The sequence below is a fragment of the Dromiciops gliroides genome, chromosome 1 (assembly GCF_019393635.1).
Source record: "Dromiciops gliroides isolate mDroGli1 chromosome 1, mDroGli1.pri, whole genome shotgun sequence".
NCBI lineage: Eukaryota > Metazoa > Chordata > Mammalia > Microbiotheria > Microbiotheriidae > Dromiciops > Dromiciops gliroides.
In genome coordinates this window covers 641643582-641667341 of record NC_057861.1, presented here as the reverse complement: position 1 = coordinate 641667341, position 23760 = coordinate 641643582, and the positions used below count along the sequence as shown (strand labels likewise).

General features: G+C 39.9%; 1 protein-coding gene across 2 annotated transcripts in view; it reads left to right on the top strand.

Moving 5' to 3' along the window:
- The first annotated feature begins 3902 nt into the window (after positions 1-3902).
- The window catches only part of KIAA2026 (KIAA2026 ortholog), an 88742-nt gene continuing 68884 nt past the window's right edge, over positions 3903-23760 (top strand). For both annotated transcript variants that reach the window (XM_043963234.1, XM_043963225.1), the window contains exon 1: positions 3903-5473. In XM_043963234.1, coding sequence (XP_043819169.1) covers positions 4839-5473 — 635 coding nt within the window. In that variant the 5' untranslated portion in view covers positions 3903-4838. The remainder of the gene's footprint in view (positions 5474-23760) is intronic.

The following is a 23760-nucleotide window of genomic DNA, read 5'->3' as shown; positions in this document are numbered from 1 at the left end:
CCAATGACTCAGACTGAAATCTATTCATGCCTGCTCAACCTGTGCACCTGTCTATATCCTCCAGACCCACTACAGGAGTTCTACTAAATGGGCATTCTTTAAATAGAGGCAGCTAGGAAGCACAGTGGATAGAGCACTGGACTTAGAATCAGGAAGACCTGAGTTTAAATTCAGCCTTAGGCACTTACTAGCTGTGTGATCCAGAGGAAGTCATTTAAACTCTGTCTGCTTCAGTTTGCTCACCTTTAAAATGGGAATAACAATAGCATCTAGCTTCTAGGATTATTGTGATGATAAAGTGAGATATCTGTAAAGCAGTTTTATAGAACCTTAAAGATCTATTCAAAATGCCATTCTTAGCTATTATATTCAATCATTTGAAGGGCTGTCATAAAAGACAGAGGCATTAGGCTCTGAGCGGAGAATCAGAAGCAATGGGTGGAAGTTACAAAGAAGCAAATTAGGCTTGAAGTTAGGGTAAACTTCCTAACAATTAGAGCTGTTGTGTTTGCCCTTCCTTCTCAAAGAGGACCAAGACATTCAGGTGATGTCATAGACTTGCAATGAATTGGATTTAAGTGAGGGAAGGCTGTGCGAAGTCACCAACTCACTCTCTCCTCCCCTGCCATCTGGGTCCAGTGGCAAGATATATAACAGGACAACTGGCAATGGCCCTGGTTGTTTAAGGCAATTGGGGTTAAGTGACTTGCCCAGGGTCACACAGCTAGTAAATGTAAAGTGTCTGAGGCCAGATTTAAATTCATGTCCTCCTGACTTTAGGGCCAATGCTCTATCCACTGAGCCACCTAGCTGCCCAACAATTGGAGCTATTCAAAAGTGGAATGACCTGCCTGCTGTAGTGGATTTCCCCTCCTTTGAAATTTTCAAGAGAGGTTGGAAAATCAGCTATAGTAGGGATTCCTTTTAATGTCTGGGTTGTACTATCTGGCTGCCGAAGTCCCTTCCAATTCTGAGTCTCTGATTCTCTGACCTTCATGAGGGGTATTTCTTGTTTATCTCCTGTCCCTTATTCTCAGTCATATGTTTTTCTAACAACATCCTTTGTTAGTTTTTCAAGCATGATTATTTTGTTGTATTGCGTTGTGGCCTGCTCACACTCACTATTACTCTTTGAGTCCTCAATTTAGGTTTTTTTGAAGACTATTACTGTATTCTATGTTTGGTAGCCACTTAAGTATAAATAACTGATAATCAGGACAGTGTTTGACCCAATAGTGGGAAAAGATACCTTGTATGCACTAGACTCTCGGAGAGAGAGAACTGAAAAGTGAGGAGGCCAAGGACCCCAAAACAAATCACCTAATACACAGTATTGCCTAGAGTTGTTCCTGTTAACTTTCAACTGTACAGGACAAACAGAAGCTGTAAGGTATTTGTAGTTTGCTTGCTGGGTAGTATATGTGTAAGGCTGGTGTGTAGTCAATCAGAATCAAAGTATTGCAAATACGCTAAGTCACCAAATGGGCAAGGTTCTAGTGTTTATTTGCAATTATAAATTTATATTTACATATTTTCTATATAAATTTATTAGAATGATAATAATTTTATTGTCATAATACTTTCAATGTCTCTTTTTTTTTTTATCTGACATTACTCCGTTTCTTCAAAGGTATAAAATGTTTTATTTCCTTGATTCATAGTTTGGTTTGTAAATGATTTATAATTGTGTGAGAATATTCAGCTTAAGTAAGAATAAAAGTAAAACATGATTTCTTCTCATCTGAAATCACAAATTATTCTTACCTTTATTTCTTAGTCATTAATTCTCTCTCCATATTTCCATAACTTCCACTATCAAATTAGCTAGAATGATGTGTTTTCACTTTTTAGTCCCTCTTCAAAATAACATGAACGGTTTGCATGAACATGAAATAACAAAATAGCATGAAGGTTTTTCAGCCCTAAATCTATGATCCTCCAACTAACCTTTAATATCTATAGGTTCTTCCTCAAAAGTCAATTTAAAGCTAATTTCAAATTTGGTAATTTGCCTTCATTTAGTCAAGAAGGTAGTATAATAAAAATAGCAAGGGATATGGAATCAGGACACCTAAAACCAAGTCCTGGTTCTGTCATTTACTAATTTTGTGACTTTGGATAATTCACCTTACCTTTCTGTCCCTTTATCTCTTCATTTGTAAAAAGAAGGGATTGAACTCAATGATTTCTAAGGTACCTTCCTGTTCTAAAATCTTAGTATGATAACTTGCATTTGAAGAGCACTTTAAGATTTACAATGTCTTTCCTCACAGGATGCACAAGAAAACATTGATAAAAGTAGCACAGAAAACCAAAATGGGCTGTGCTCTGTTTTGTTGTAATTAAACAATCAATAAGCACTTATTAAGAGCCAGTGCCCCGCACTGGAGGGCAGCTAGGTCTTATGGTGGATAGAGCACTGAGCCTGGAATCAGGAAGACTTTTTTTCATGAGTTAAAAAAGACACTGACTAGCTGTGTGACCCTGGGCAAATCACTTAATCCTGTTTGCCTCAGTTCCTCATATGTTAAATGAGCTGGAGAAGAAAATGGCAAACCACTCCAGTATCTTTGTTAAGAAAACCCCCAAAATAGGGTCAGTCATACAAGATTGAAATGACGAAACAACAAAAACCAGGAACTGTGTTACATGATGGGGACACAAAGACAAAAATGAAAGTTTCTTCCCTCAAGAGTTTACAATCTGTAGGAGAAACTATGGAAATATACCTATGTAGTTGGGGAGAGGAAGAGGAACAATTTAAAGGAAGGCAATATCAAAAAAGACTCATATGGGAAGTGGTCTTTAAGCTAAACTTTGAAGGAAAAGAAGGATAGATCCTTGGAGTCATGAAGCCCTGAATTCAAATTCTGCCTTATACATCTATTAGCTGTATGACTCTAGGTAAAGTCACTTAGCTTCTCAATCTCAGCTTCCTCATCTGTAAAATGAAGGGGTTGGACTCATTGGCTTCCAGTTCTAAATCTCTGAGTGCCCAGAAAGAAGTACCTTACAAATAGGAAGCGTTGGAGCCAAAATTTAAACCCATGCTTTGACGACTGAATCAGCACCATTTCCACAACACGTACTGAATGTCCAACTCACTTACGTAGTATTTAAAAACGGAGTATAAGAATTTCATGATCACGTCTTTACTTTTTGGAGAGAAGAAACCCTCCAATATTTCATTATTCACTGAGGAAATGTGAAAACACGTTTTGGTCCGGCCCTACAGACTTTTAGTTCAACAAATTCAATTAAACAACTATCTAGGTTTCATCTGTAAATCTGTGATTCCATGAATACTTACCAAAGTGGTCACTAGCTCTTGGCTGGGGATACTAAGGCAAGAATCGAAAAATCCCTGCTCTCAAGGAGCCTATTTTCGACAGGTGGGTGGATGCAACAAGCAAACAGAGAAGAAAATGCAGAGTCATTTGAGAATGGGAACCACAGAAACAATCTGGAGGGGGGGGGAAGGGGAGGAGTTAGCGATGGTTTTTAGTAGATAGTGGCACCTGAGCCGATCCTAAAAGGAGGATTTTACGAGGAATGGGATTGGAGGGAGTGCATCACAACTGGCGGGGCGGGCGGTCTATGCAAAGACGCCGGGATTTTTACTAAGGGTTGCAAGAAGCTGAGTAGAGTTGACACAGGAACATTAATCTTCTTAACCACCTACCATCAATAAAGGCTCCTTGGCAGCCTTAGTTCTTAAGGCCTGAGAGCAAGTGCCCGATCCTTCTCCACCACCGGGAGCGGAGGAGGAGGATCCTTCCCCCCACATCAAGACTGGGCCCACAAACAACTCTCACCACCTTCTCAGGTGAAGCAGGAGAGGGGTAGTGGCAATGCCTTCCACGCATGCGTGTCTCCTCCCCGCCCTCTACTCGTCTCGCAATTTGATGACGTTATTGCTCCGCGCGCAGTCTACTTAGCCTCTCGGTCCTGTAGCAGAGCCGGAGCCGCGGCGGAGGTGGGAGGAGGGCAAAGGTGGTGGGGGGCGGAGAAGAAACCTGTTTTACTACGCATGCGTACTGGGATGGCGGCGACGCTTCTTTCTCCGCCGGTTTCCTTGGCTCGCCCCAGCCGGAGAGGGCTAGACCCCCTCCTCCTTCCTCTCTCCCCCGCCCGGCGGGGCTTCTAACTGACAGTTGGTCGCCGGGGTCCTGTCCACGCGCCGCCGCGCGCCGCCTTCTCCTGCCCTGGGTCCCCCCCGCCCCCTTCCCCCAGGTAGAGAGGGGCGGGAGGGGGTGTGGGGAAGAGGAGGAGGAGCCGGAGCCTGAGGAGCCTTGAGCGGCGGCCACCGCGGCCCAGCCCGGTCAGGGCCGCCGGGGAAGGGAGGAGAAGAAGCCCCCCTTCCCCTGTCCCCGTCCCCAGTCCCCCACGTCCCTGCGCTGGGGTGCCCGAGGCCCCGGTGGCGGTGGTGAGCAGTGAAGCGGGGGAGAAGAGGAGGAGGGGGAGGGAGGTGGTGGTGGAGGGTTAAGGCGGAGGGGGCTCTCGTGCCGGGGTGGGGGGAGAGGAGGGCACTCGGGCCTCTCCTCCGCTCCCCCCTACCCCCCCACCCGCGCGCCATGTAACCCCGCCCCGCTTGGAGCTCGAGACCCCCTCCCTCTCAGCCGGACCACAACACCCCCCAGCTCGCCGCCGTCGCCCCCCTCTCTCCGCGCGCGCGCGCGCACCGGGCAGCTGTCGGAGAGAGCCCGGAGGGGGCCGGGCGCCGATGCGGAGGGGGCTCGGCCGCCCCGCGGGGCCTTGAGGAGGCCAACCTCGCGCCCCCTCCCACCCGCCGCCTTCCCCCAGGCTCGAGCTGCCGCGGAGCCCGGGCCGCCTGGGACATGAACGTGCTGGAGACGCTCGGGGAGATGGAGCCGTCTGGGGAGGAGGAGGAGGAGCAGCAGCAGCAGCAGGAGGAGGAGCAGCGGCAGCGGGAGCAGCAGCCGGAGACCGCGGCCGCTGCAGTGTTCACGGCCACGGCCTTGGCCTCGGCGTCTGGCCGAGCTGGGAACTCGCCTCTGGAGGAGGACGAGGAGGCGGTCGTGGTGGTCGAGGGCGGTGGCCAGGAGCAAGAGCTGACCTATGAGCTTCAGCAGGGCTATCGTATCCTGGGCGAATTCTTGCTGGAGAAGCACCGTGGCCTGACCGGTCCTTTCCTGCAACCCCCCGGCGGCGGTGTTGCTACCTCCGCGACTGCTGCCTCTGCTGGCGGCGAGGAAGAGGAGGCCGTAGCCTGTGGAGTTCGAGGTACTGGGACCGGGAGCCGCCCCCTCTCGCAGCCGGGGCTGGGCATGTGTTTGCTGAAGATGGAGGAGAAATTCTCCAGTGGCCAGTACGGAGGCATCACGGAGTTCGTGGCGGATTTCAGGCTGATGCTGGAGACCTGTTACCGGCTGCACGGAGTGGACCACTGGATGTCCAAGCAGGGTCAGAAGCTAGAGATGATGCTGGAGCAGAAGCTGGCGCTCCTCTCCCGGTAAGCACAGCCTCTCTAGACTCACTGACACTGTAGGGAGACACACGTGTCCCAGAAACTGGGCGGGCCGGGGGGCGTCTCTGATAGGTGAATGTCTGCTCCTGGAATATGAGCAGGGGAGGAGGAGGAGTGTGCATTGGATTGAGTTTATCTCATATTATTTAAACTCAGCGCTTCTTAAACTTTTTCCACTCTCGACCCCTTTTCTCTCGAGAAATTTTTACTCGACTCGGGGTAGGTATACATAACCTTTCACTGTTGCCAAATTTTTCGTGACCCCCACATTGTTACACGACTCCATATGGGTTTGCGACCCATAGTTTAAGAAGCTTTCATTTAACTGGAGCTGGTGGCCAGTGTAGCTGATAACAAATAGGAATAGAATTAAGAGAACAGAAAGACCATTTTGGGATGAAAATGACTGGTAAGAGATGTGATTAAGATAGTTCCAGGTTTTTGCTACTCATTTGCCATCAAAGGTTTGTATGGAGCACCTTGAAAAGTAAAAGATTACTCTAAATCATCCTCTCTTCTTCCCCAACCTTCCTTTCCAACTCAAGAAACTGAAGTTTTGCGTTATAGATAAGTAGGAATCATTTGCTAATGTAATATTCGGTTGTGTAGTAAAGGGGAGGGGGGCATTTGTGTATAGATCCTAACCCTTTATTCACTTTTTTTTTTGCGGGGCTATGCGGGTTAAGTGACTTGCCCAGGGTCACACAACTAGTAAATGTCAAGTGTCTGAGGCCGAATTGAACTCAGGTCCTCCTGAATCCACGGCCAGTGCTTTATCCACTGTGCTACCTAGCTGCCCCCCTTTATTCACTATTAATGCACATTTCACTTAGTTTATGCCACCATTTTCCTAATCACCAGAAGTATCATGGGGTTGGTTCTTTGTTTTAACACATGCTAGACATTTGCTTTTCGTGGGTATGAGATAATATTGTAGCATAATTAGATTGAAATCAAATTTAGGTAATGGACTGACTCTCCAAATAGAACATCTTTGATATGACCTAGATTATAATTATTTTAGGAATTACTAGTAGAATTCTTCTGTAGTGTCAGAAAACTATTGAAGATAACAAATTATTTGAAGCTAATTGGCTATAAAAAGATTATTAACTGGAATTGAAAATGTCATATTGCCTAAAGTGTTGTATGTGAGCCTTTTGTATGTATAAGGCTTTTGTATCATTTGAGAGATTTTTATTTCTTATTTTCAATCGACAGTGATTCTTAATACTTAGTTTTTCTGCACTCATTAGGTTTTTACATATTAATAAATATTGTCCAGGAACTCTGCTTTAAGGAAAAGAAACTGTCAAAGAATGTGTAGGTCCTCATTTGTCTGTCCTTTGAGTTTTATTTGTAGTCATTTTCCTCAGTATTTATATAGTATTAGTATTTCTATTAGCATTTCTCTTGAAGCAGCATGACATAATGGAAAGAGACAAAAATAGGCCTCAAATCCAGGAAGACCTGTGAGTTTCACCTGTGACCTATACTGATTTTATGGGAAGTCAGTTTGCCTTTGAACATTTGAATCAATTCTCTAAGACTATAAATCACAAAGAGGGGTACCTACCTGCATTGATAGAGAAAGTTTGCTCACCTGGGAGCAAATCACAGATCCAGCCCTGTCTATTTTGCTCTCAAGGAGTTTTGTCAGTGTACAGCATAGGCAGTTTCCCTGTTCTTTCCACAGTATTATTATATCTAACAACAACAAAGGTATGATTCTTAAAATTATTAAAATAATAGAATTCTTCCTAAATTATTGAATTTTAGAGCTGGAAGGGATCTTAGACATCATTGAATAGGATATAAGCTCCTAGAGGACAGGGATTATTTCCTCTTTTTCCTTATGTCCCTAGTGCATTCCATAGTGCCTAGAATATTATGGACACTTATAATGCTTGGTCAATGAGTGATTTTGGTCCAGAACCACATAGGATAATAAGGAGTTTTTTGAAGACCTTTGTTCAAATCCTGAGCCTTAGGGGTGACATCACTTAGCCTCCCTGGGACTCAATTTCCACACTTGCAAAGAATAATCACTGCTTTCTCCAAAGTTAACTAATGAACTCTTAATTGCTATTGGCTTTTTCTCATCTTTCTTGACCTCTTTGTAGCCTTTGACACTTTGGATCACCAATCACCCTCTTCTCTTTTATTCTTTTCTCTCTAGGTTTTTTGTGACACCACTCTCTTCTGGTTCTCCTACCTATCTGACAACTCCTTCTCAGTCTCCTTGGCCGGATCTTTATCCAGGTCACATTCACTAACTCTGGGTGTCCCACAGGTCTGTCCTGTGCTTTTTTCCCTCCATACTGTTTCACTTGATGGCCTCATTGCCTTTGATGGATTCAGTTATCTCTATGCTGATGATTCTCAGATCTATTTATGCATCCCTAATCTGTCTGATCTCCAGATTCACATCTCTGACTGCCTGTTGTACATCTCAAACTGGATGTCCCATAGACATTTTCCTCAGCATACCCCAAAGTAAATTCTTTCCCCCCCCAAGCTTTCCCCTCTTCCTAAATTCCCTTTTACTCTGTCATTCAAGCTCATAGTTTAGGTGTCATCCTCAAATTCTCACTCTCACTCTACCCCATTCCAATATCCAGTCTGTTAAGACTTTTGGATTTTACCTTAATCTCTCTCACAGAGGCTCCTTTCTCTCCTCTAACACTGCCACCACCCTGACATAGGCCCTCATCACCTCATGCCTGGACTATTATAATAACTTGCTGGTTGGTCTGCCTGCCACAAGTTTCTCCCCATTGCAATAGGCCTTTCACTCAGCCACCAGTGATTTTTTTTTTTAAAGGAGGCTTTCAAGGTTGTGACTTGCCCAGGGTGGTGATAAGTGAGGCTGGATTTGAACTCAAGTCATCCTGAATCTAGAGCCAGTGCTTTATCGACTGTGCTACCTAGCTACTCCTCCCCAGTGATTTTCATAAAGCACAGGTGCCAACCATAGTTATCCTCTCTACATCCTCACTCCCAACTCCATTGTCTCCCTGCCACCTGTTAGATCAAATATAAAATCCTCTTTTGGTATTCAAAGTCCTTCATAACCTGGCTCCCCCCTACCTTTCCAGTCTTCTTCTGTACACTCTCTCTGCCTACTTATTCCTTGCTGTTCCTCATATAAGACATTTCCCATCTCCCAGAATTTTTCCTGACTGTCCCTCATACGTGGAAAGCTCACCTTCCTTATCTCTGCCTCTTGGCTTCCTTTAAGTACCAGTTGAAAACACACCATCTACAGGAAGCCTTTCCTGATCCTTCTCACCCACTTTATTTCTAGTGCTTTCCTTCTAAAACTAGTGTGTATATATCTTGTTTGTATATAGTTGTTTACATGTTGCCCTTCTCCATTACACTGTGAACTCCTTGATTGGAGTCTGGGTTTTCCCCTTTTTTGTATCCTTAGCACTTAATACAGTGTCTGGCACATAGTAGGCACATGTTTGCCTGACTCTTCCAGCTCAAAATCCTGTGATACTCTCCACTTATACCTGAGGAAAAGTGGCCTAGACAGGATAAGTGATTTGTCCAGTGACATTACTCATTTGTGGCAGAACCAAAACTACTAGTTGGTAATCTACTGACACTAGTCCACTTCCCTTTCTACCACATTACCTCCCTTATTAAAGTCATAGAAAATGAGCATGTATACTATAGATAATGATAAGACTCTCTATTTTAATATGTTGTAAATCAAATATTACTGTATCATAACTTTGAACTATTAAAAAACTAATGTACTAGATATAATACTTTGTGAATACTTTAAAGGATACACAATTTCACCGATATGGTTATTCTCTCTACAGATACAACACTTATACACCTTCTTATCCTGTAGGGTTCTTGTTCATATTTTCCCATAAATAATCCATAGTGTGCAGCCCCAACATACTAGAACCCTTTATTTCTCTTTTAATATCTTGGCATTATCAATATGCCACATATGTATGCCATATGTTTCATTCTTATTATATGACTGTCTCACCTCTTTTTCTGGTTATATACCTATGTAGTGTCTTTTATGCCACTTGCATAAAAGTGTTGATAACATGTAGCCTGTCCTTGCCTACCATGTACTTTCCATTGTTCTTTTATGTTTGCTTTTTATTCTTTAGAGATTATAGTTCTCCATGATTTACACACATGTAGCATCACTAGGGCAATATAGATGTAAAGGGTGAGCTTTTGTACCCAAAAAAGTGCCTGACCACATAATAGATGTTTGACAAATGCTTGTTTGTCCCAAGCAGTTTGCAGTACTCTGCATTTTCCCAGATTGGGGTTGGACTTCATCCCAACCCCAATCTCTTCCAGCTCAATTCCAGGCTCATTGCCTTATCCTTCTGCACTGCTTATCCTAGGTACATTTATGATGGACTGATTTGATGATCTATGTCATAATCCGAACCATGTGTATTTTATCTCTTGTTTTTTCCAGGGTTGATGCTTAGAGCTATCTTTTATATATATATATATTATGCTGGGTTACTAAAAGGAAGTTCATTTGCTGCTATGTAATCTACAAATAATAGAATTTAAAAAACTTAATCAGAAATTTTTTTTTGTTTTAACCTTATATAGTATATCTTTCATGACATCAGATGCATTTAACTAATACACACTTCCCTGTTAAATACCTCACTTGATATTAATAAACATTGGGATCCTTGAATAAAATTATCTTTGTAATGACATCTGTTATGTAATCTTGAATGATTTTGATTGAATGCATGAGACTCACTTTGCCTGATAAAAAAGCCTTCTACTCTTTTAAGCATAATTTCTTAAAATTAACAATTGTTAAAACAGAGATCTTGTTTTCTTTATCCCCCAAATAATCATAAAGGTTCTGTAGAAAATCACCTGTTATAAAAGCTTTTGAGTTTCTTTTATGTTTCCATCGATGATGCCCTTGATGCATGCATAGACAATTCTAATAAAGATATTATAGAAATGAGAATGTAGGTATGTGGATCAGTAACTGCCAGTGTTTTCTCAGTTCCTTTTTTAATCATCTACATTCTTTTGGAATCTTTCCACTTTGAGATCTTGAAGATTGATCTGTCAGTGCTTTAAAACTGACACCACTACTGCTTTTGTGTATATACTTGGTCAGGTCTAACTATTCTGATTTTATTTTCTTAAGTGCTGTTATCATTTCTTTACATGGAATATAAGTGATAGACCACATTTTATGAATAAGGGTAAATCACTGAAAAAAAAGGTATAGTTCTATATCATTTTGCATGTTTATTAGCTGGGGGGGAGCAGGTCTCATCAACAAAATTTTTTAGAATAATCTAGTTTAGTTACATCTTGTTCTAGCAAGCTTTCCTTCTTATTTTTTTCAAACTTTCCTTCTTTACAGTTTTTTTTGTTATTTCTCAAGATCATACTACTCATTCTTCTGACATATACCATTGCAATATTTTGTAAATAAACATATATTCTAAATACTGGACTGCTGCATCTCTCTCTTTAGCTAGGTGATTGTTTCCTCACTAAGGTGGTTTCTGTTTTTTTCGGCCAACCTGTAATGTAGCCCGTTGTAACAACAATATGCTAACCATAATAAACAATATTTATTCATTCTTTCAATTGTTTAGCTTTCTTGGAATTCGAAAGGTTTGGGAATAGCATTTATAGATTCTGCTTCTTACACTCCCAACAAAAGTTGAAATGATGCCTTCTTTTATTTCCCTGTAGAAAGAAATCATATTTCTTGATGTCCTTCATTTTCCAAAATAACCATGGCAATATCTTGTAATAGAACTTGAACTGAATTTTGGTTGTCAGGCAACCTGGTCTCTAGTTAGAGCTCTGATACTAATCTGGGTAAGATCAGAGTTGGAAGGGACAATACAATTGACCTAATATAATTCCCTCATTTATAGATGAGGAGGGCCAAAGAAATGAAAAGATTTTCTCATGATTACACAGAGAGTAAGCAGAGTTGATTTAAAATCCAAGTCTTTATGAAGAAAAAAGCTGGTGCTTATTCAACACACTGCTTTGTTAAGGCAAATGGAATAACTTCTGAATTTTGTTTTTATAGATGAATAGCTAAAAGTGTTGAAAAGAGACAGATGCTAAGTAGTCAATCAACAGATCTTTCATTTTTGCTCTTAATACTGGGGAGTAGTGGGGTATATAGAAATGGACAGCTAAATTCTTTCCGTTTTTTTTATAAAAGTAAATTTCAGAGGGCATAGAATTATTGCTTTCAATGCCCCAAACCCAGCAGGATATTCTGCTTTCCTTTGAGTTAACTTCAAGCCACACTTAAAAACTCTGGCTTATACAATACTATGTGGTTTAGAAATATAAATATATTTCTAGTACTCTTGTTAATAGAACCGTGTGACATATACTAAATGTGCTTATCAAACATTTATTGGAGAAAAGACAAATAATGAAAGTTATTTGTTCCACCTGCAGCTGAATGAAAATCTGAACAGATAGAACTTGAGAGGTTTGTTTTTTTTAAAGTTACCACTGTATGAATAAGGTTCATAAATATGTGGGGAATAGCGAGGATACTTTTTTTTTTTGTACTAGAACTGTAAACTTATTTTAAGTAAACACAATTTTCACAAAAGACTGAGATTAGGGTATAAACTTTAAAATAGCAAAAATCAGATCAGCAGATATTTATTAAGTGTCTATAGTGCCAGAGCAATTTGTGGAGCACTGGAAGAGATCCGAATATAAGTAAGTTACAATCTCTACCATGTGGAATATAAGTGTATAAGAGAAGTCCAAAGTGTAATTGGGAGATCTCAGGAAAGGATAGTAATTTTAATGATCTATTGGAAAGATCAGGTAAGCTTAATGGAGGAAATGACATTTTACTTCTGTCAAGGATGGTATAGTATTTCAAAAGAGCAGAAAGGGAGAAGGCCATTGTAAACACAGGGAACAATTGAAGCAAAGCCCTCTTTAATACCCACTTAATCCTTAATATTCTGGCTTTTACCAACTGCCTGTTGTATTGATACTGGCTTCTTAGGGTCATAAATGATCTCTAAATTACTAAATCCAGTGACCTTTGTACAATTTTCCTCATGCATGATCTCTTTATACTATATAAAATTACTAACCTTTCTTATAACTCCTTCCTTGGCTTCTGTAAAAATGTACTCTCCTGGTTCTACCTTAGTTGTATGTAGATAGTTTCTAAAACTCTATCGCCTTAGTCAATCTCATCCATTTCCTGTGGCTTCAACTCTGGATGAATCTGAAGTGTCCCTATCATCAGTTCTGACATATTTCAAGTTCTAGATTTTTGTTTCTGACTGCCTTGTGTATCTCTTCACTTAGGTATCCTGTGAACTCAGTATAGCAAAAATTAAAAATTTTTTCCTCCCAAACAATTTGGTTTTTTCCCTATTTCTGTTCATGACACCATCATTGAAGCTTGAAACCTTTTCTTATCTTTTTTTTCCCCTTTATTTCCCCATATTCAATCAATTGTCAGATCCTGTAAGTTCTACTAGACAGTATCTTTCCTCCATTTCTATTTCCACTAACAGTGCTTTAGTCCATACTGTCATTATCTCACCTGGATTGTTGTAATAGCCTCCTAAAACTCATCTGGTTATCAACAACAACAACTACCACTGCTATATAGCCCACATTTCTCTGTCTTGTCCAAAAAGTTAACAGGAGAGATTGCCATATCACATTTACTCTTTTTTTCTTTAAGAAGCAGTTCCATCCAAAAAAAAAAAAAAAGCAATTCCATCTTCATTATTCTATACTTTTCCTAGCCCCCTATTATGAGAAACTCAGATCTTTATTTGATTTCAAGCAAAAGCTTAGAAATCATAGTATGTGCAAATGTTTTTCTATGTCATTTTCATAAAAAGGTCTTCAACACATTTTCATATGGTATTATTTTTAGTCTCTTCACCATCCTAATGATCTTCCTCTGGACATACTGCCATTTGTCAATCTCCTTCCTAAAGTAGCATCCAGAGCAGAGTGTAATGGGACTGTCATCTGTTTCCTAGATGTTATTTTTGTTATTGCAGTCAAAGATTACATTAGCTTTTTTTACTTTAATATCATATAAAACAACCGGGGTTTTTTTTCATACAAACTGTTTAATCACATACCTCCCAGCCTGAAAAGCTTATGTTTTTGAGCCTAAGAACTTTACATTTATTCTTAGTAAATGTCTTTCTTTTTAAATGTGTTCTTAATGCCTTTGTCTTTACCTCATAGTCACCGCCCTCCTCCATTGAAGCCTCACTTGGGACAATAAATAGTTACACTAAATGATGTTAGCCCCCACTGTTCTACTTTGAGGGTTTATTTCACCATCTCTTCTCCAGACCCTTCTTTGGTTTCTGCATTACTGGTTGTGATCCCTATTGAATTTCATCAAAACAGATGCAACCTGATTTTTTTTTTTTTTAGCCTTCCAAAATTTTGGGGTGGGTGGGCGGGTTTGGGGGGATCCTGACTATCATTCAGTATGTTATTTTTCCTAGCTTTTTCATTGGTTATACCATCTGTAACTTCAACGAGGCCCTGTATAAAGATGACACCTTACTTTGCTCATGCCGATCACTATTTGAAGCAGCGATCTCTGTTCCATTAATATCTCTTAAAATTCAACCCATTGTATAAGGCACAGCTCAGATTCCACCACCTTTGTGAAGCTTTTTCTAATCCCCCTAGCTGCAAGACATCTCTCCCTCCTATACTCTAAGATTATTTTGTACCTTATGTTATTATTTCTACTATTAGATTGAGGGCAGGGAGCTTGTCTCAGTTATCTTTTTTTAGCTCTTAAGAGTGCTTTTCTTAATAGACTCAAATTTGTAATTTCCTTTGGTACTGACTTTAAAGAAACAATGTATGTAAAACTATTCATTCAGACTCATTGTCCACTGGGGGATTATTAGGGTGTGTAAGGGAAAATTTTTACCTTGGGTTATACTGGGTTTATATGTTTATCTGTAATGTAAGGTTCTGAGAAAGTTCCTGGCTTTTGTTCTTCATGACCTCTTTTTTTTTTTTTTTTTGGTGAGGCAATTGGGGCTAAGCGACTTGCCCAGGGTCACACAGCCAGTATTAAGTGTCTGAGGCCGGATTTGAACTCAGGTCCTCCTGACTCCAAGGCCAGTGCTCTATCCACTGTGCCACCTAGCTGCCCCCTTCATGACCTTTTGAAAACTTTTTTGTCTTAACATGCATTTCATTTGTTCTTACTATTTCTGGTAGGTGGCAATATGCTCCAAAAGATATAGGAAGAAGCATTCTTTGTGAACAAGGACTTAAGGTTGTTGGGGGGTTTTTAAATTTTATAATGTTAAGTAGCTGGTTTTCTTTGTTTTTACATCTTCAAAAAGGGAGAAAATGAGAAAGAATGCCTTTAATTTAAAAAAAAAAAGGCCAAGCCCTTTAGGAAAGGGTAAGGTTAGTCATTGATGCCATGATGTTAAAAAATAAGTAGACCCACTGGTGAAAGTGACAAATAAAATTAGGAAATCTAGTCACAATCTTCTTTTTAAAATACTAGTAGCAAATGATATAATAATAACCTGGTTTGGGGCCATATATAAACATTCCCCTTTTCCCCTATCCCATCTTTTAGAGAAAGAAATATGTGGGGGTCTTCAAAAATTCTAATACAGTTTAAATTTATTTTTTCTAGAGGTAATAGGGCATAGTGATTATAGTGTGGACCTGGGCTCAGAAAAATCTGGGTTCAAATGATGCCTCTGACACTAGTTGTGGGCCTTTTTTTAAGTCATTAAACATCTGTGTGCTTCAGGCAACTCCTAGAACTTAACATATTTCCCAAAGATTAACTGGATTTCTAGTGAGTTCCCACACTAGGGCTTCCTCAGAGTTCCTTCCCCTATCAAATTTAGCGTGATGTTGTCATTTATTAGTATCTTCTAGCCTACTTCCTTTCTCTTATTTAGGATCTGCTTTTTATAGGAAATTTTTTCAGACTTCAAGGATTGGAAGCAGATTCTTTTCTCTCACCTCTCTGCGGCATTAGACATTTTTGTTACCCTTTTCTCCTAGATGCATTTATTATGTGTCTACCATGTCCTAGAGATCAGATTTAAAGACAAAAAAGGATAGTTCTTGCCTTTGGGAGCTTATATTGGGAAATATGTAGCTATATACATAATATATACAATTTGAATGCAAATTAGTTTTGGGAGGGAAAGCATTAGCAACAGGTGTCTAGAAAGTTTTGATGTAGACTATGACAGAGTTGATCCTTCATAGATTTATGGAAGGACTAGGACAAGAATTATTGAGGGGAAAGTGTGACTTTGTGTTTTTTTGTAGTACTGTATGAACACCTTGCATAGTCATACTAACTTCATATAGATAACATATTTTAAAGTTCCATTTTCCTATTCTTTTTCCCTTCTAGCCACTCTCCCCCCCCCCCAAATGTCTGATTCACATATGGAATAGGGGTCAAATCCCATTGTAATTGTTTTTTTAATAATTAAATTTTTGTTTATTTTTAATTTTCCCCAAGTTACATGTAAAAACAATTTCACATTGATCTTTTAAAACTTTGTGTTCCAAATTCTCTTCCTCCCTCCCTCCCCACCCCTCCTTAAGAACCGAAGCAATTCAATATAAGTTATACATGTGCAGTTGTGCAACATTTCCACATTAGAACAAAAATAAATTAAACTTTAATCTATTTAGATACCATCAGTTCTTTCTCTGTAGATGGATTGCATTGGGGGGGGGCAGGGCAATGGGGGTTAAGTGACTTGCCCAGGTTGACACAGCTAGTAAGTGTCAAGTGTCTGAGGTCAGATTTGAACTCAGGTCCTCCTGAATCCAGGGCCAGTGTTTTATCCACTGCGCCACCTAGCCACCCCTGATGGATTGCTTTTTTTTTTTTTTAAGTGAGGCAGTTGGGGTTAAGTGACTTGCCTAGGGTCACACAGCTAGTAAGTGTTAAGTGTCTGAGGCTGGATTTGAACTCAGGTACTCCTGACTCCAGGGCCGATGCTCTATCCACTGCGCCATCTAGCTGCCCCTTGGATTGCATTTTTAATAAGTTCTTCTGATAGCATCTTGGTCATCATTTCTTACAACACAATAGTGTTCCTTCCATACTGATCTCATCCCACAGTTTGTTCAGCTATTCCCCAATTGATGGGCATCACCTAAATTTCAAATTCAACTTTTTTTTTTTTTAATCTCAGGGTACTGACCTGGTAGTGGTATTGCTAGGGTGGAGAGTATGCATGGTTTTAATAGCCCTTTGGTCATAGTTCCAAATTGCTCTATAGAATGTTTGATTCGGTTTACAATTTTACCAAGAGTGTATTACACGATTGTCATTATTAAAGAACTTCTGTGGCACATAAAAAATACAGACATATGTAGACTTCTAAAGGAATTATTTAAATGAAGTGTTTGCACCATGTTACAGTGAAAAAAGGGTTATTGTCTAGAATTATTTGAATCAAAGGACTTGTGTTTGAATCCTGATTCTTTCACTTATACCTAGTGTGATAGATTGGTCACCCGACTGAGTCAGGAAGACCCAAGTTCAAGTACTGCCTTAGATACTATGTGATCTTGGGCAAGTCATTTAACCTCTCTGTGGCCCTGTTTTCTTAAACTTTAAATGAAGAGGTTGGACTCAGTAACTTCTAAGACCCCTTCCAGCTCTAAATCTATCATCTTATCACAGGACTTTTTTAGTAGAATCAGCATCTATTTTACTTACCTCCTTAAACAAATAGTAAAGAAGAGGAGGGAAGTTGAAAAAGACAAGGATGGTTTTAATGCTATCGTTTATTTTCTTCACACTTCCTGCTCACCCCCATTTGATTTTACCTGTTACTCTAGCTATTATAAAATAATTATTCATTTCAAATGGTATTAACGGTCAGTCAGGGATTATCCTCCTTATCTTTAGAACTTTCCTTTTGCCCCATAATTTGCACTACCTCACTATCTCCTGTGTCTGACTGAGTGCTCTAGCTTCACAGCTTAGTGCTGCAAAACCACATAGGCAAATGAAAGCATATGAGTGATGTCTCTAGAAACAGGAAGATTTACAATTTCTGGGCAGGGAAGAGAGTATTTGAATTGAAGCGAGTTGTAACTCAAAAGAAAACATCTTTATGTTTGCAATTAATAAGGTGTTGTTATAGGATGTAAGTAGTAGGTTCAGTGTTGGTAAGATGTTTACTTGAGCCTTTCTGACTTTGGTGCTTATTTACTTACAAGTTTAGTCCTTTCTAAATCTAATCAGAATATCAAGAAAAAGGTTTGCAGTTATTTCCATTTAATTTAAAATCAGAAAAATAAATTGAAACTGATTTTTAAAAAAAATTTTTGGCAATTAGTTGCAACACATAGCAGTCTTGAATTTTCCTTTGGGATATGAAATCATTTTACCTGAAACTCTAGAATTTAAGCTTTGAAAAAATAGTTTCATATAGCAGTCTCGATCAGTCAACAAGTAAGCATTTGATGTTGGTCATACAGATTACAGAGGATGAAGCAATTCCTACTTTTAAGGTACTTACATCCTTTGTCTCAAGGGAGGAAAAAAGTATATATTTGAGTGTATATACATGTATATAATATACAAAGAATAATTACAAAGTAGTTAAATACAGGATAATTTGTGTAGATCAGGTAAGACTTCACGTAGAAGATGGTGTTCCATTTTATCCCAGGGGCAATAAAGTTTGAGTAGGGGAATGACATAGATCTGCACTTAAAGAAAATCACATTTAGATTTTAAGCATCACAGTTTGTCAACCACAAAGGGATTGCTGAACCCCTCAATCTTCTGATCTTCTCTGCAAAACAAGTTGGGTAAGAAATTTTATGTTTGTAAGTTTCTCCTATTTTAATTGATTTTATGTGCCTGTCCCTTTAAATTTTCAATTGGGTTTCTTCTACCCACTAAGTACCTGCTTTTCTCTAACTTTAGTCTGGTTAATCAAAGGAGAATAAGATCATGTTAACACTTCATTTTTGTGGATTTTTAAATTCTGTTTATCTTTACCTGCTTTTGCCTTTGATTAACAACATTATAAAGTTTTGGTATTATGAAAGAACCAAAAGAGAAAATAAAGGGATTGAAGAAAAACAAGAGAAACTTTATCATCATATTTCAAGAATCTGCTTCTATTGCCATAAAGTGTGGGAATGCTCATATCCCATCATTTCTCTGTTCCTTCTTGGTAACTCCCATAATTGTTTCATCAAGGAAACACCCCTGTTTTTCTTGAAGAAACAAAGGGGGAATGTGATAAAATAATGTAATTTAGCACATACTCAAAGGCCCACCTGGAGACTAATCTAAACTGATTGAATTAAGTGAGAGTGACTGACTGCTGATTAGCCTACTTCAAGTTAACTAGATTGTAAGCACACCTGGCTAGCCCTTAAAAAGGTATTGTTCTCAGAAGCTAAGGACTTTGAACTCAATTAGAGACCACCTTCAAGTCCAGTGAGCAATGGATTTGGATGATGCCTACCAATAATCTTGAAGCAGTGTGTAAGGACCACCTCTGCTCTGGACCTATAAAAAGCTTCCACACTCAGTTTGAGTGAGTTGGTGATTGAAGCAGGTTCGTGGCAGAGGACTTGAGGAAGAACCTGACCAGGCTGTAACTCTAGGCTAGTTAGGCCTTTTCTTAATTTTCTGAACTCCACTTGAATACCTGGTATGCTTTAGTAAATGCTTAATGCCCAAAGACTGGTGCTAAAGCTTCTCATTTAAGGCGACCACACAATTTACACAATTTAGATTTTAAACCTCGTGATATGAAGAATGGACCCCCTAGTAGGGAGATCTAGGAGGCAGGAAGATCAATTAGGATGCTTTGGAACAATCTAGATGAGAAGTGGATAAAGTCTTGAACTAAGACGGTATGGAAATGGATGGGGGAGGGGTGAGAGGTGTGGAGGTTGAAATGGCAAGATCTGGCAACTGATTAGATATGTAGGAGTGAGGGATCATAGATAATGCTGAGGTTATGAATATGGAAAACTAGAAATTTGGAAGAGGTGTGAATTGGGGCTGAAAATAAGTTTTTGGGATACACAGTTTGATAGATCCAAATATATGACCAGAGGTATTTCAAGATCAGGGGAGAGACTGATGTTGGTATAGATCTGTGAGTCATTGGAATTACGGTAATAATTAAATCCATGGGATCTGATGAAGTTACTAAGGGGGGGGGGGGGAATTGGATAGAGCCTTGAAGGATTCCCTAATTTAGAGGGTATGGTGTAGATGAAGACCCAGCAAATCAGACTTGGAATGAAAAGGGAGGAAGCAAGAAGACTAAGAAAGTAGTGTCATGAAAACCCTGAGAAGAGAGAGTATATAGGAGAAGAAGGGATTAACAGTGTCAGATGCAGAGCAGAGAAGATCCCTAAGAATGAGGACTTAAAACAAGGCTGTTTAGTTTATTAATTAAGAGATCATTGGTAAGGGAGAGAGCAATTTAGTTGAAAGATGAAGTGGAAGCCAGGTAGTAAGGGTTGAGGACTGAGAGAAGAGGAGGTGGAGGAATGCCTTTTCCCAGGAGTTTGGCTGAGAAAGGGGGCAAAGATATAGTATAATAGATTGAAGGTCTGCTAGAGTCTAATGAAGGTTTTTTGAGGATGAGAGACTAGAATGTTTGAAGGCTTTAGGGAAAGAACCTGTAGATAAGGAGAGATTGATGATTCAAGAGGGAAAGATTAAAGTCTAGAAGGGTTGGTTCGTTTTCTTAGACAAAATGATATGGTAATCTTTTACATAATTGTATATGTATAACCTATCTCTGATTGTTTTACTGCCAATGGGAGGGGGAAAGGGAGGGATAGAATTTGGAACTCAAAACTCCATTTATTAATTTTATTTTATTTTTGGTGGGGCAATGAGGGTTAAGTGACTTCCCTAGGGCCACACAGCTAGTGTCAAGTGTCTGAGGCAGGATTTGAACTCAGGTCCTCCCGAATCCAGAGCTGGTGCTTTATTCATTGTGCCACCTAGCTGCTCCCTCAAAACTTTAAATAAAAATGTTTATTTTTTTTTTTTAAAAAGGTTGGGGGAGAGGAATACTTGAGGGTTGTAATCTATTGGAGATGAGAGGGGAACCCATCAAGGGCACATATGAAGTGGTTTACCTTGGCAAGAACAAGGACCACCATATTGTTGGAGAAAGTGGGGGCGGAGGGTTAATTTCAGGGGCTTTTGAGATAAAAAAGGAGCTCATGTCAAAATGGAATCAATTTTATCACTACAGTAAGAGGTAAGAATAAGATCCTCAGCTGAAAAAGTTGGGGAAGGAGAAGACATAAAAGGTTTAGGAAAAGAAGTTTTGGAATGGGGTGTGTGTGTGTGTGTGTGTGTGTGTGTGTGTGTGTGTGTGTGTGTGTGGAATGAGAGAGGGTATCAAGGGAAGAAAAAAGGGATTGTCTTCCTACATCTGGGGCTCCATTAAAGTTGGATGATGTGAATCTGTAACGAATTCAGTCAGCCCAGTTGTAGGACTTTATACAGCTCCATTCAGTAGCATGTCAGGAGGATCCGAAGAAGTGGGACTTAATTCAGGGCTGAGGTTTGGCATGGGATGAGTATCAGGACAAAGGGGTGCAGGATTTGAGAGTAGAGAGCAGCAAACGGTTGAATTGGCTAATTGTGGGATTGAGATCAGAAAGGGAGGAAGATGAATTTAGAGTATTGAAGAGTGGAGGGATTGGAAGTCTCTGTGACTGAAGAATTGATTCAGGAGGATCGAGGCATAGGGGCGACATGGAATGATAGGGATCATTGTTAGTAGAGGAATGTCAGAATTCTGGATTAAGGAAGTGAAATGTATGTGACAGTGGTATCCAGAGTGTGACCATCTTTATTTATGAATGAAGTGTGGAGTGAAGAAGGTTATGGAATTTAAGGAAACTAAGGAATAGGGAGTTCATGGAAGCATCAGTAACGATACTGAAGTACCCTAACATAAGAGCAGAAGTTAAGAAGATGGTAAGCTAGGTGTTTACCTCCTCGAATGTGTGAACTTCAAAGGAGGAGAGTTTGCTGTTTGATGATAAATTAAGAGTATGAAAGTGGTATGCAGAGAGTATTGCGACTCCTCCTTCTAGGGAGAATAAGGACCTATGTTTGGCTGGGGAGAGGGATGTGAGTGAATGTATAACATATGCTTAAGAGGAGGATAGCCAGGGATGCAGTGTCCACAGGTCTCAGTGAAGACTAATATGTGGAGCATAAGAAAAAGAAGTCGAAGACAAAGGGTGTTTGTTTTTACTATGTTATGGGAATTCTAGAGCTCTTGGTAGAAAGGTTTGGCCTGATTGGAGAGGGACATGGATGGGATAGGGCTGATGATAAGGTGCTTCTGTGTGGTTGGTGATTTATTATTCAGAGTAGGGGGAACAACAGGTGGTGGGAGATTTAACAACCTATGGTAATAGCTCAGTCACCAAGGAGTGTTGTTGCTGGGCACATGCCTCTCCCACCTGTTCCTCCTTTGTAGCTAGGGAGTGAGGTAGAGGGGGAATATTGCCTACAATGTGGGCTTGGGTTGGTCTGGGTTGTCCTTGTCGTGTTACTGCTTTTTTAATATGGTTCTAGTTACTTACTAAAAATTGCTCATTTGAAGATGGTCACTGACCTTATCTTTGCCAGATTCAGTGGCCTTTTTTCAGCATTCATCCTCCTTGACCGTTGTAACACTAAACACTCAGCCACTAGCTCCTTTTTTAAGGAATCTGCTGTGGTGGCTTCCTTGATTACTCTAGTAGTCTCTCCTTTACTAGGACTCCTTTTTTATTTATAATTAGTAACCTTCAGTTTAACACTAAACTTTCTCATGAGAGTAAAATAAATTGAATAAATGATATGGAAGCTATGTGATCCTGGGCAAGCCACTTAACTCTCATTGCCTTGCCCTGCCCCCCCTCAATTAATTAATTAATAAAAAAATTTAAAAACCCACCACCACCACCAAACTAAAATCTAAATGATATGGAAAATCACTGACACTCTCCACACCCCTACCCCTCTAGTCCCCAATCCATCTCACCCCAATCTAGTCTCAGATTTCCATAGCATTAGTGAGAGAGAACATCTGTAGCCTGGGAAATTCATACTCTTAAAACTGCTTTAAAGGGGGCAGCTAGGTGGCACAGTGGATAAAGCACCAGCCCTGGATTCAGGAGGACCTGAGTTCAAATTTGACTTCAGACACTTGACACTTACTAGCCATGTGACCCTGGGCAAGCCACTTAACCCTCATTACCCCGACAAAAATACAGAAACCAAAACCAAAACAAAACCAAAAAACTGCTTTAAAGTTAGAATTCTTCCTGTACTTAACACTGCTGTTTACTACTTATGTTATCTATTGATCTAGTAATGGTCATGAAGTGGCATGCTGTGCTGCAAGCCACCGGTGTCCTCTGCTAAGCTATTATATTATCTCTTCCATGCTTCCATTTGTAGGTGCTCTGCTGAATTTTAGCTGCTATTATTTAGCCTCCTACCTGCAGAGTTAAGGGTCTCATTTCTTTTTGGTTCATAGTTGTAGTGGCTATTTTCATTTCTTATAAAAGTCAGACCTCCAACTACAGTCAGTTAGCAAAAGTTCTTTGGCTAAATCTGTCTCTTTTGAACTTCTTTGCTTCTGTTGGAGCTGCTTCTTCCTGTGCTCCTTCTATAATCTGATTTAGGTTGTGCACATTCCTTTCAAGTCCTAGTGTGAACTAGTATAATGGGAAAGAATCCTGACCTTGGAATCAAGGGACCTGAACTGAAATCTGTGCTCTGCCATTTAATACTTGTGTGTCCTTGGATAGGTCACTTAACCAACCTGGGCTTTGGTTTCCTTATCTGTAAAATGAGGGGATTAGACTAGATGATTTCTAAGGTCTCTTACAATTATAAGTCTATGGTCCTCTGATAGATCCAGTATCTCTGGTTGTTAGTCCAGGTCCATGCAGAGCACCCCAGGATATTGGTTCATTTAGCAAGATTAAAGGGGCAGGCCAAATTTGGCAACCTGTGGTCTTGCTTATCCTATAGTCACCAAACTCTCTATTCTGCCTATACTATTAAACAATTTTTACTCATTACAGGCAAAATAAATCATTATATTTGATTACAAAAAAAGCATGGACTTCAGTGCTTTTTCCAACCTACTAACTTATGATTCTGAGAATGTGAATATTGAATGATTATCAAAGTAAAATATATTTAATATAGAAATGTT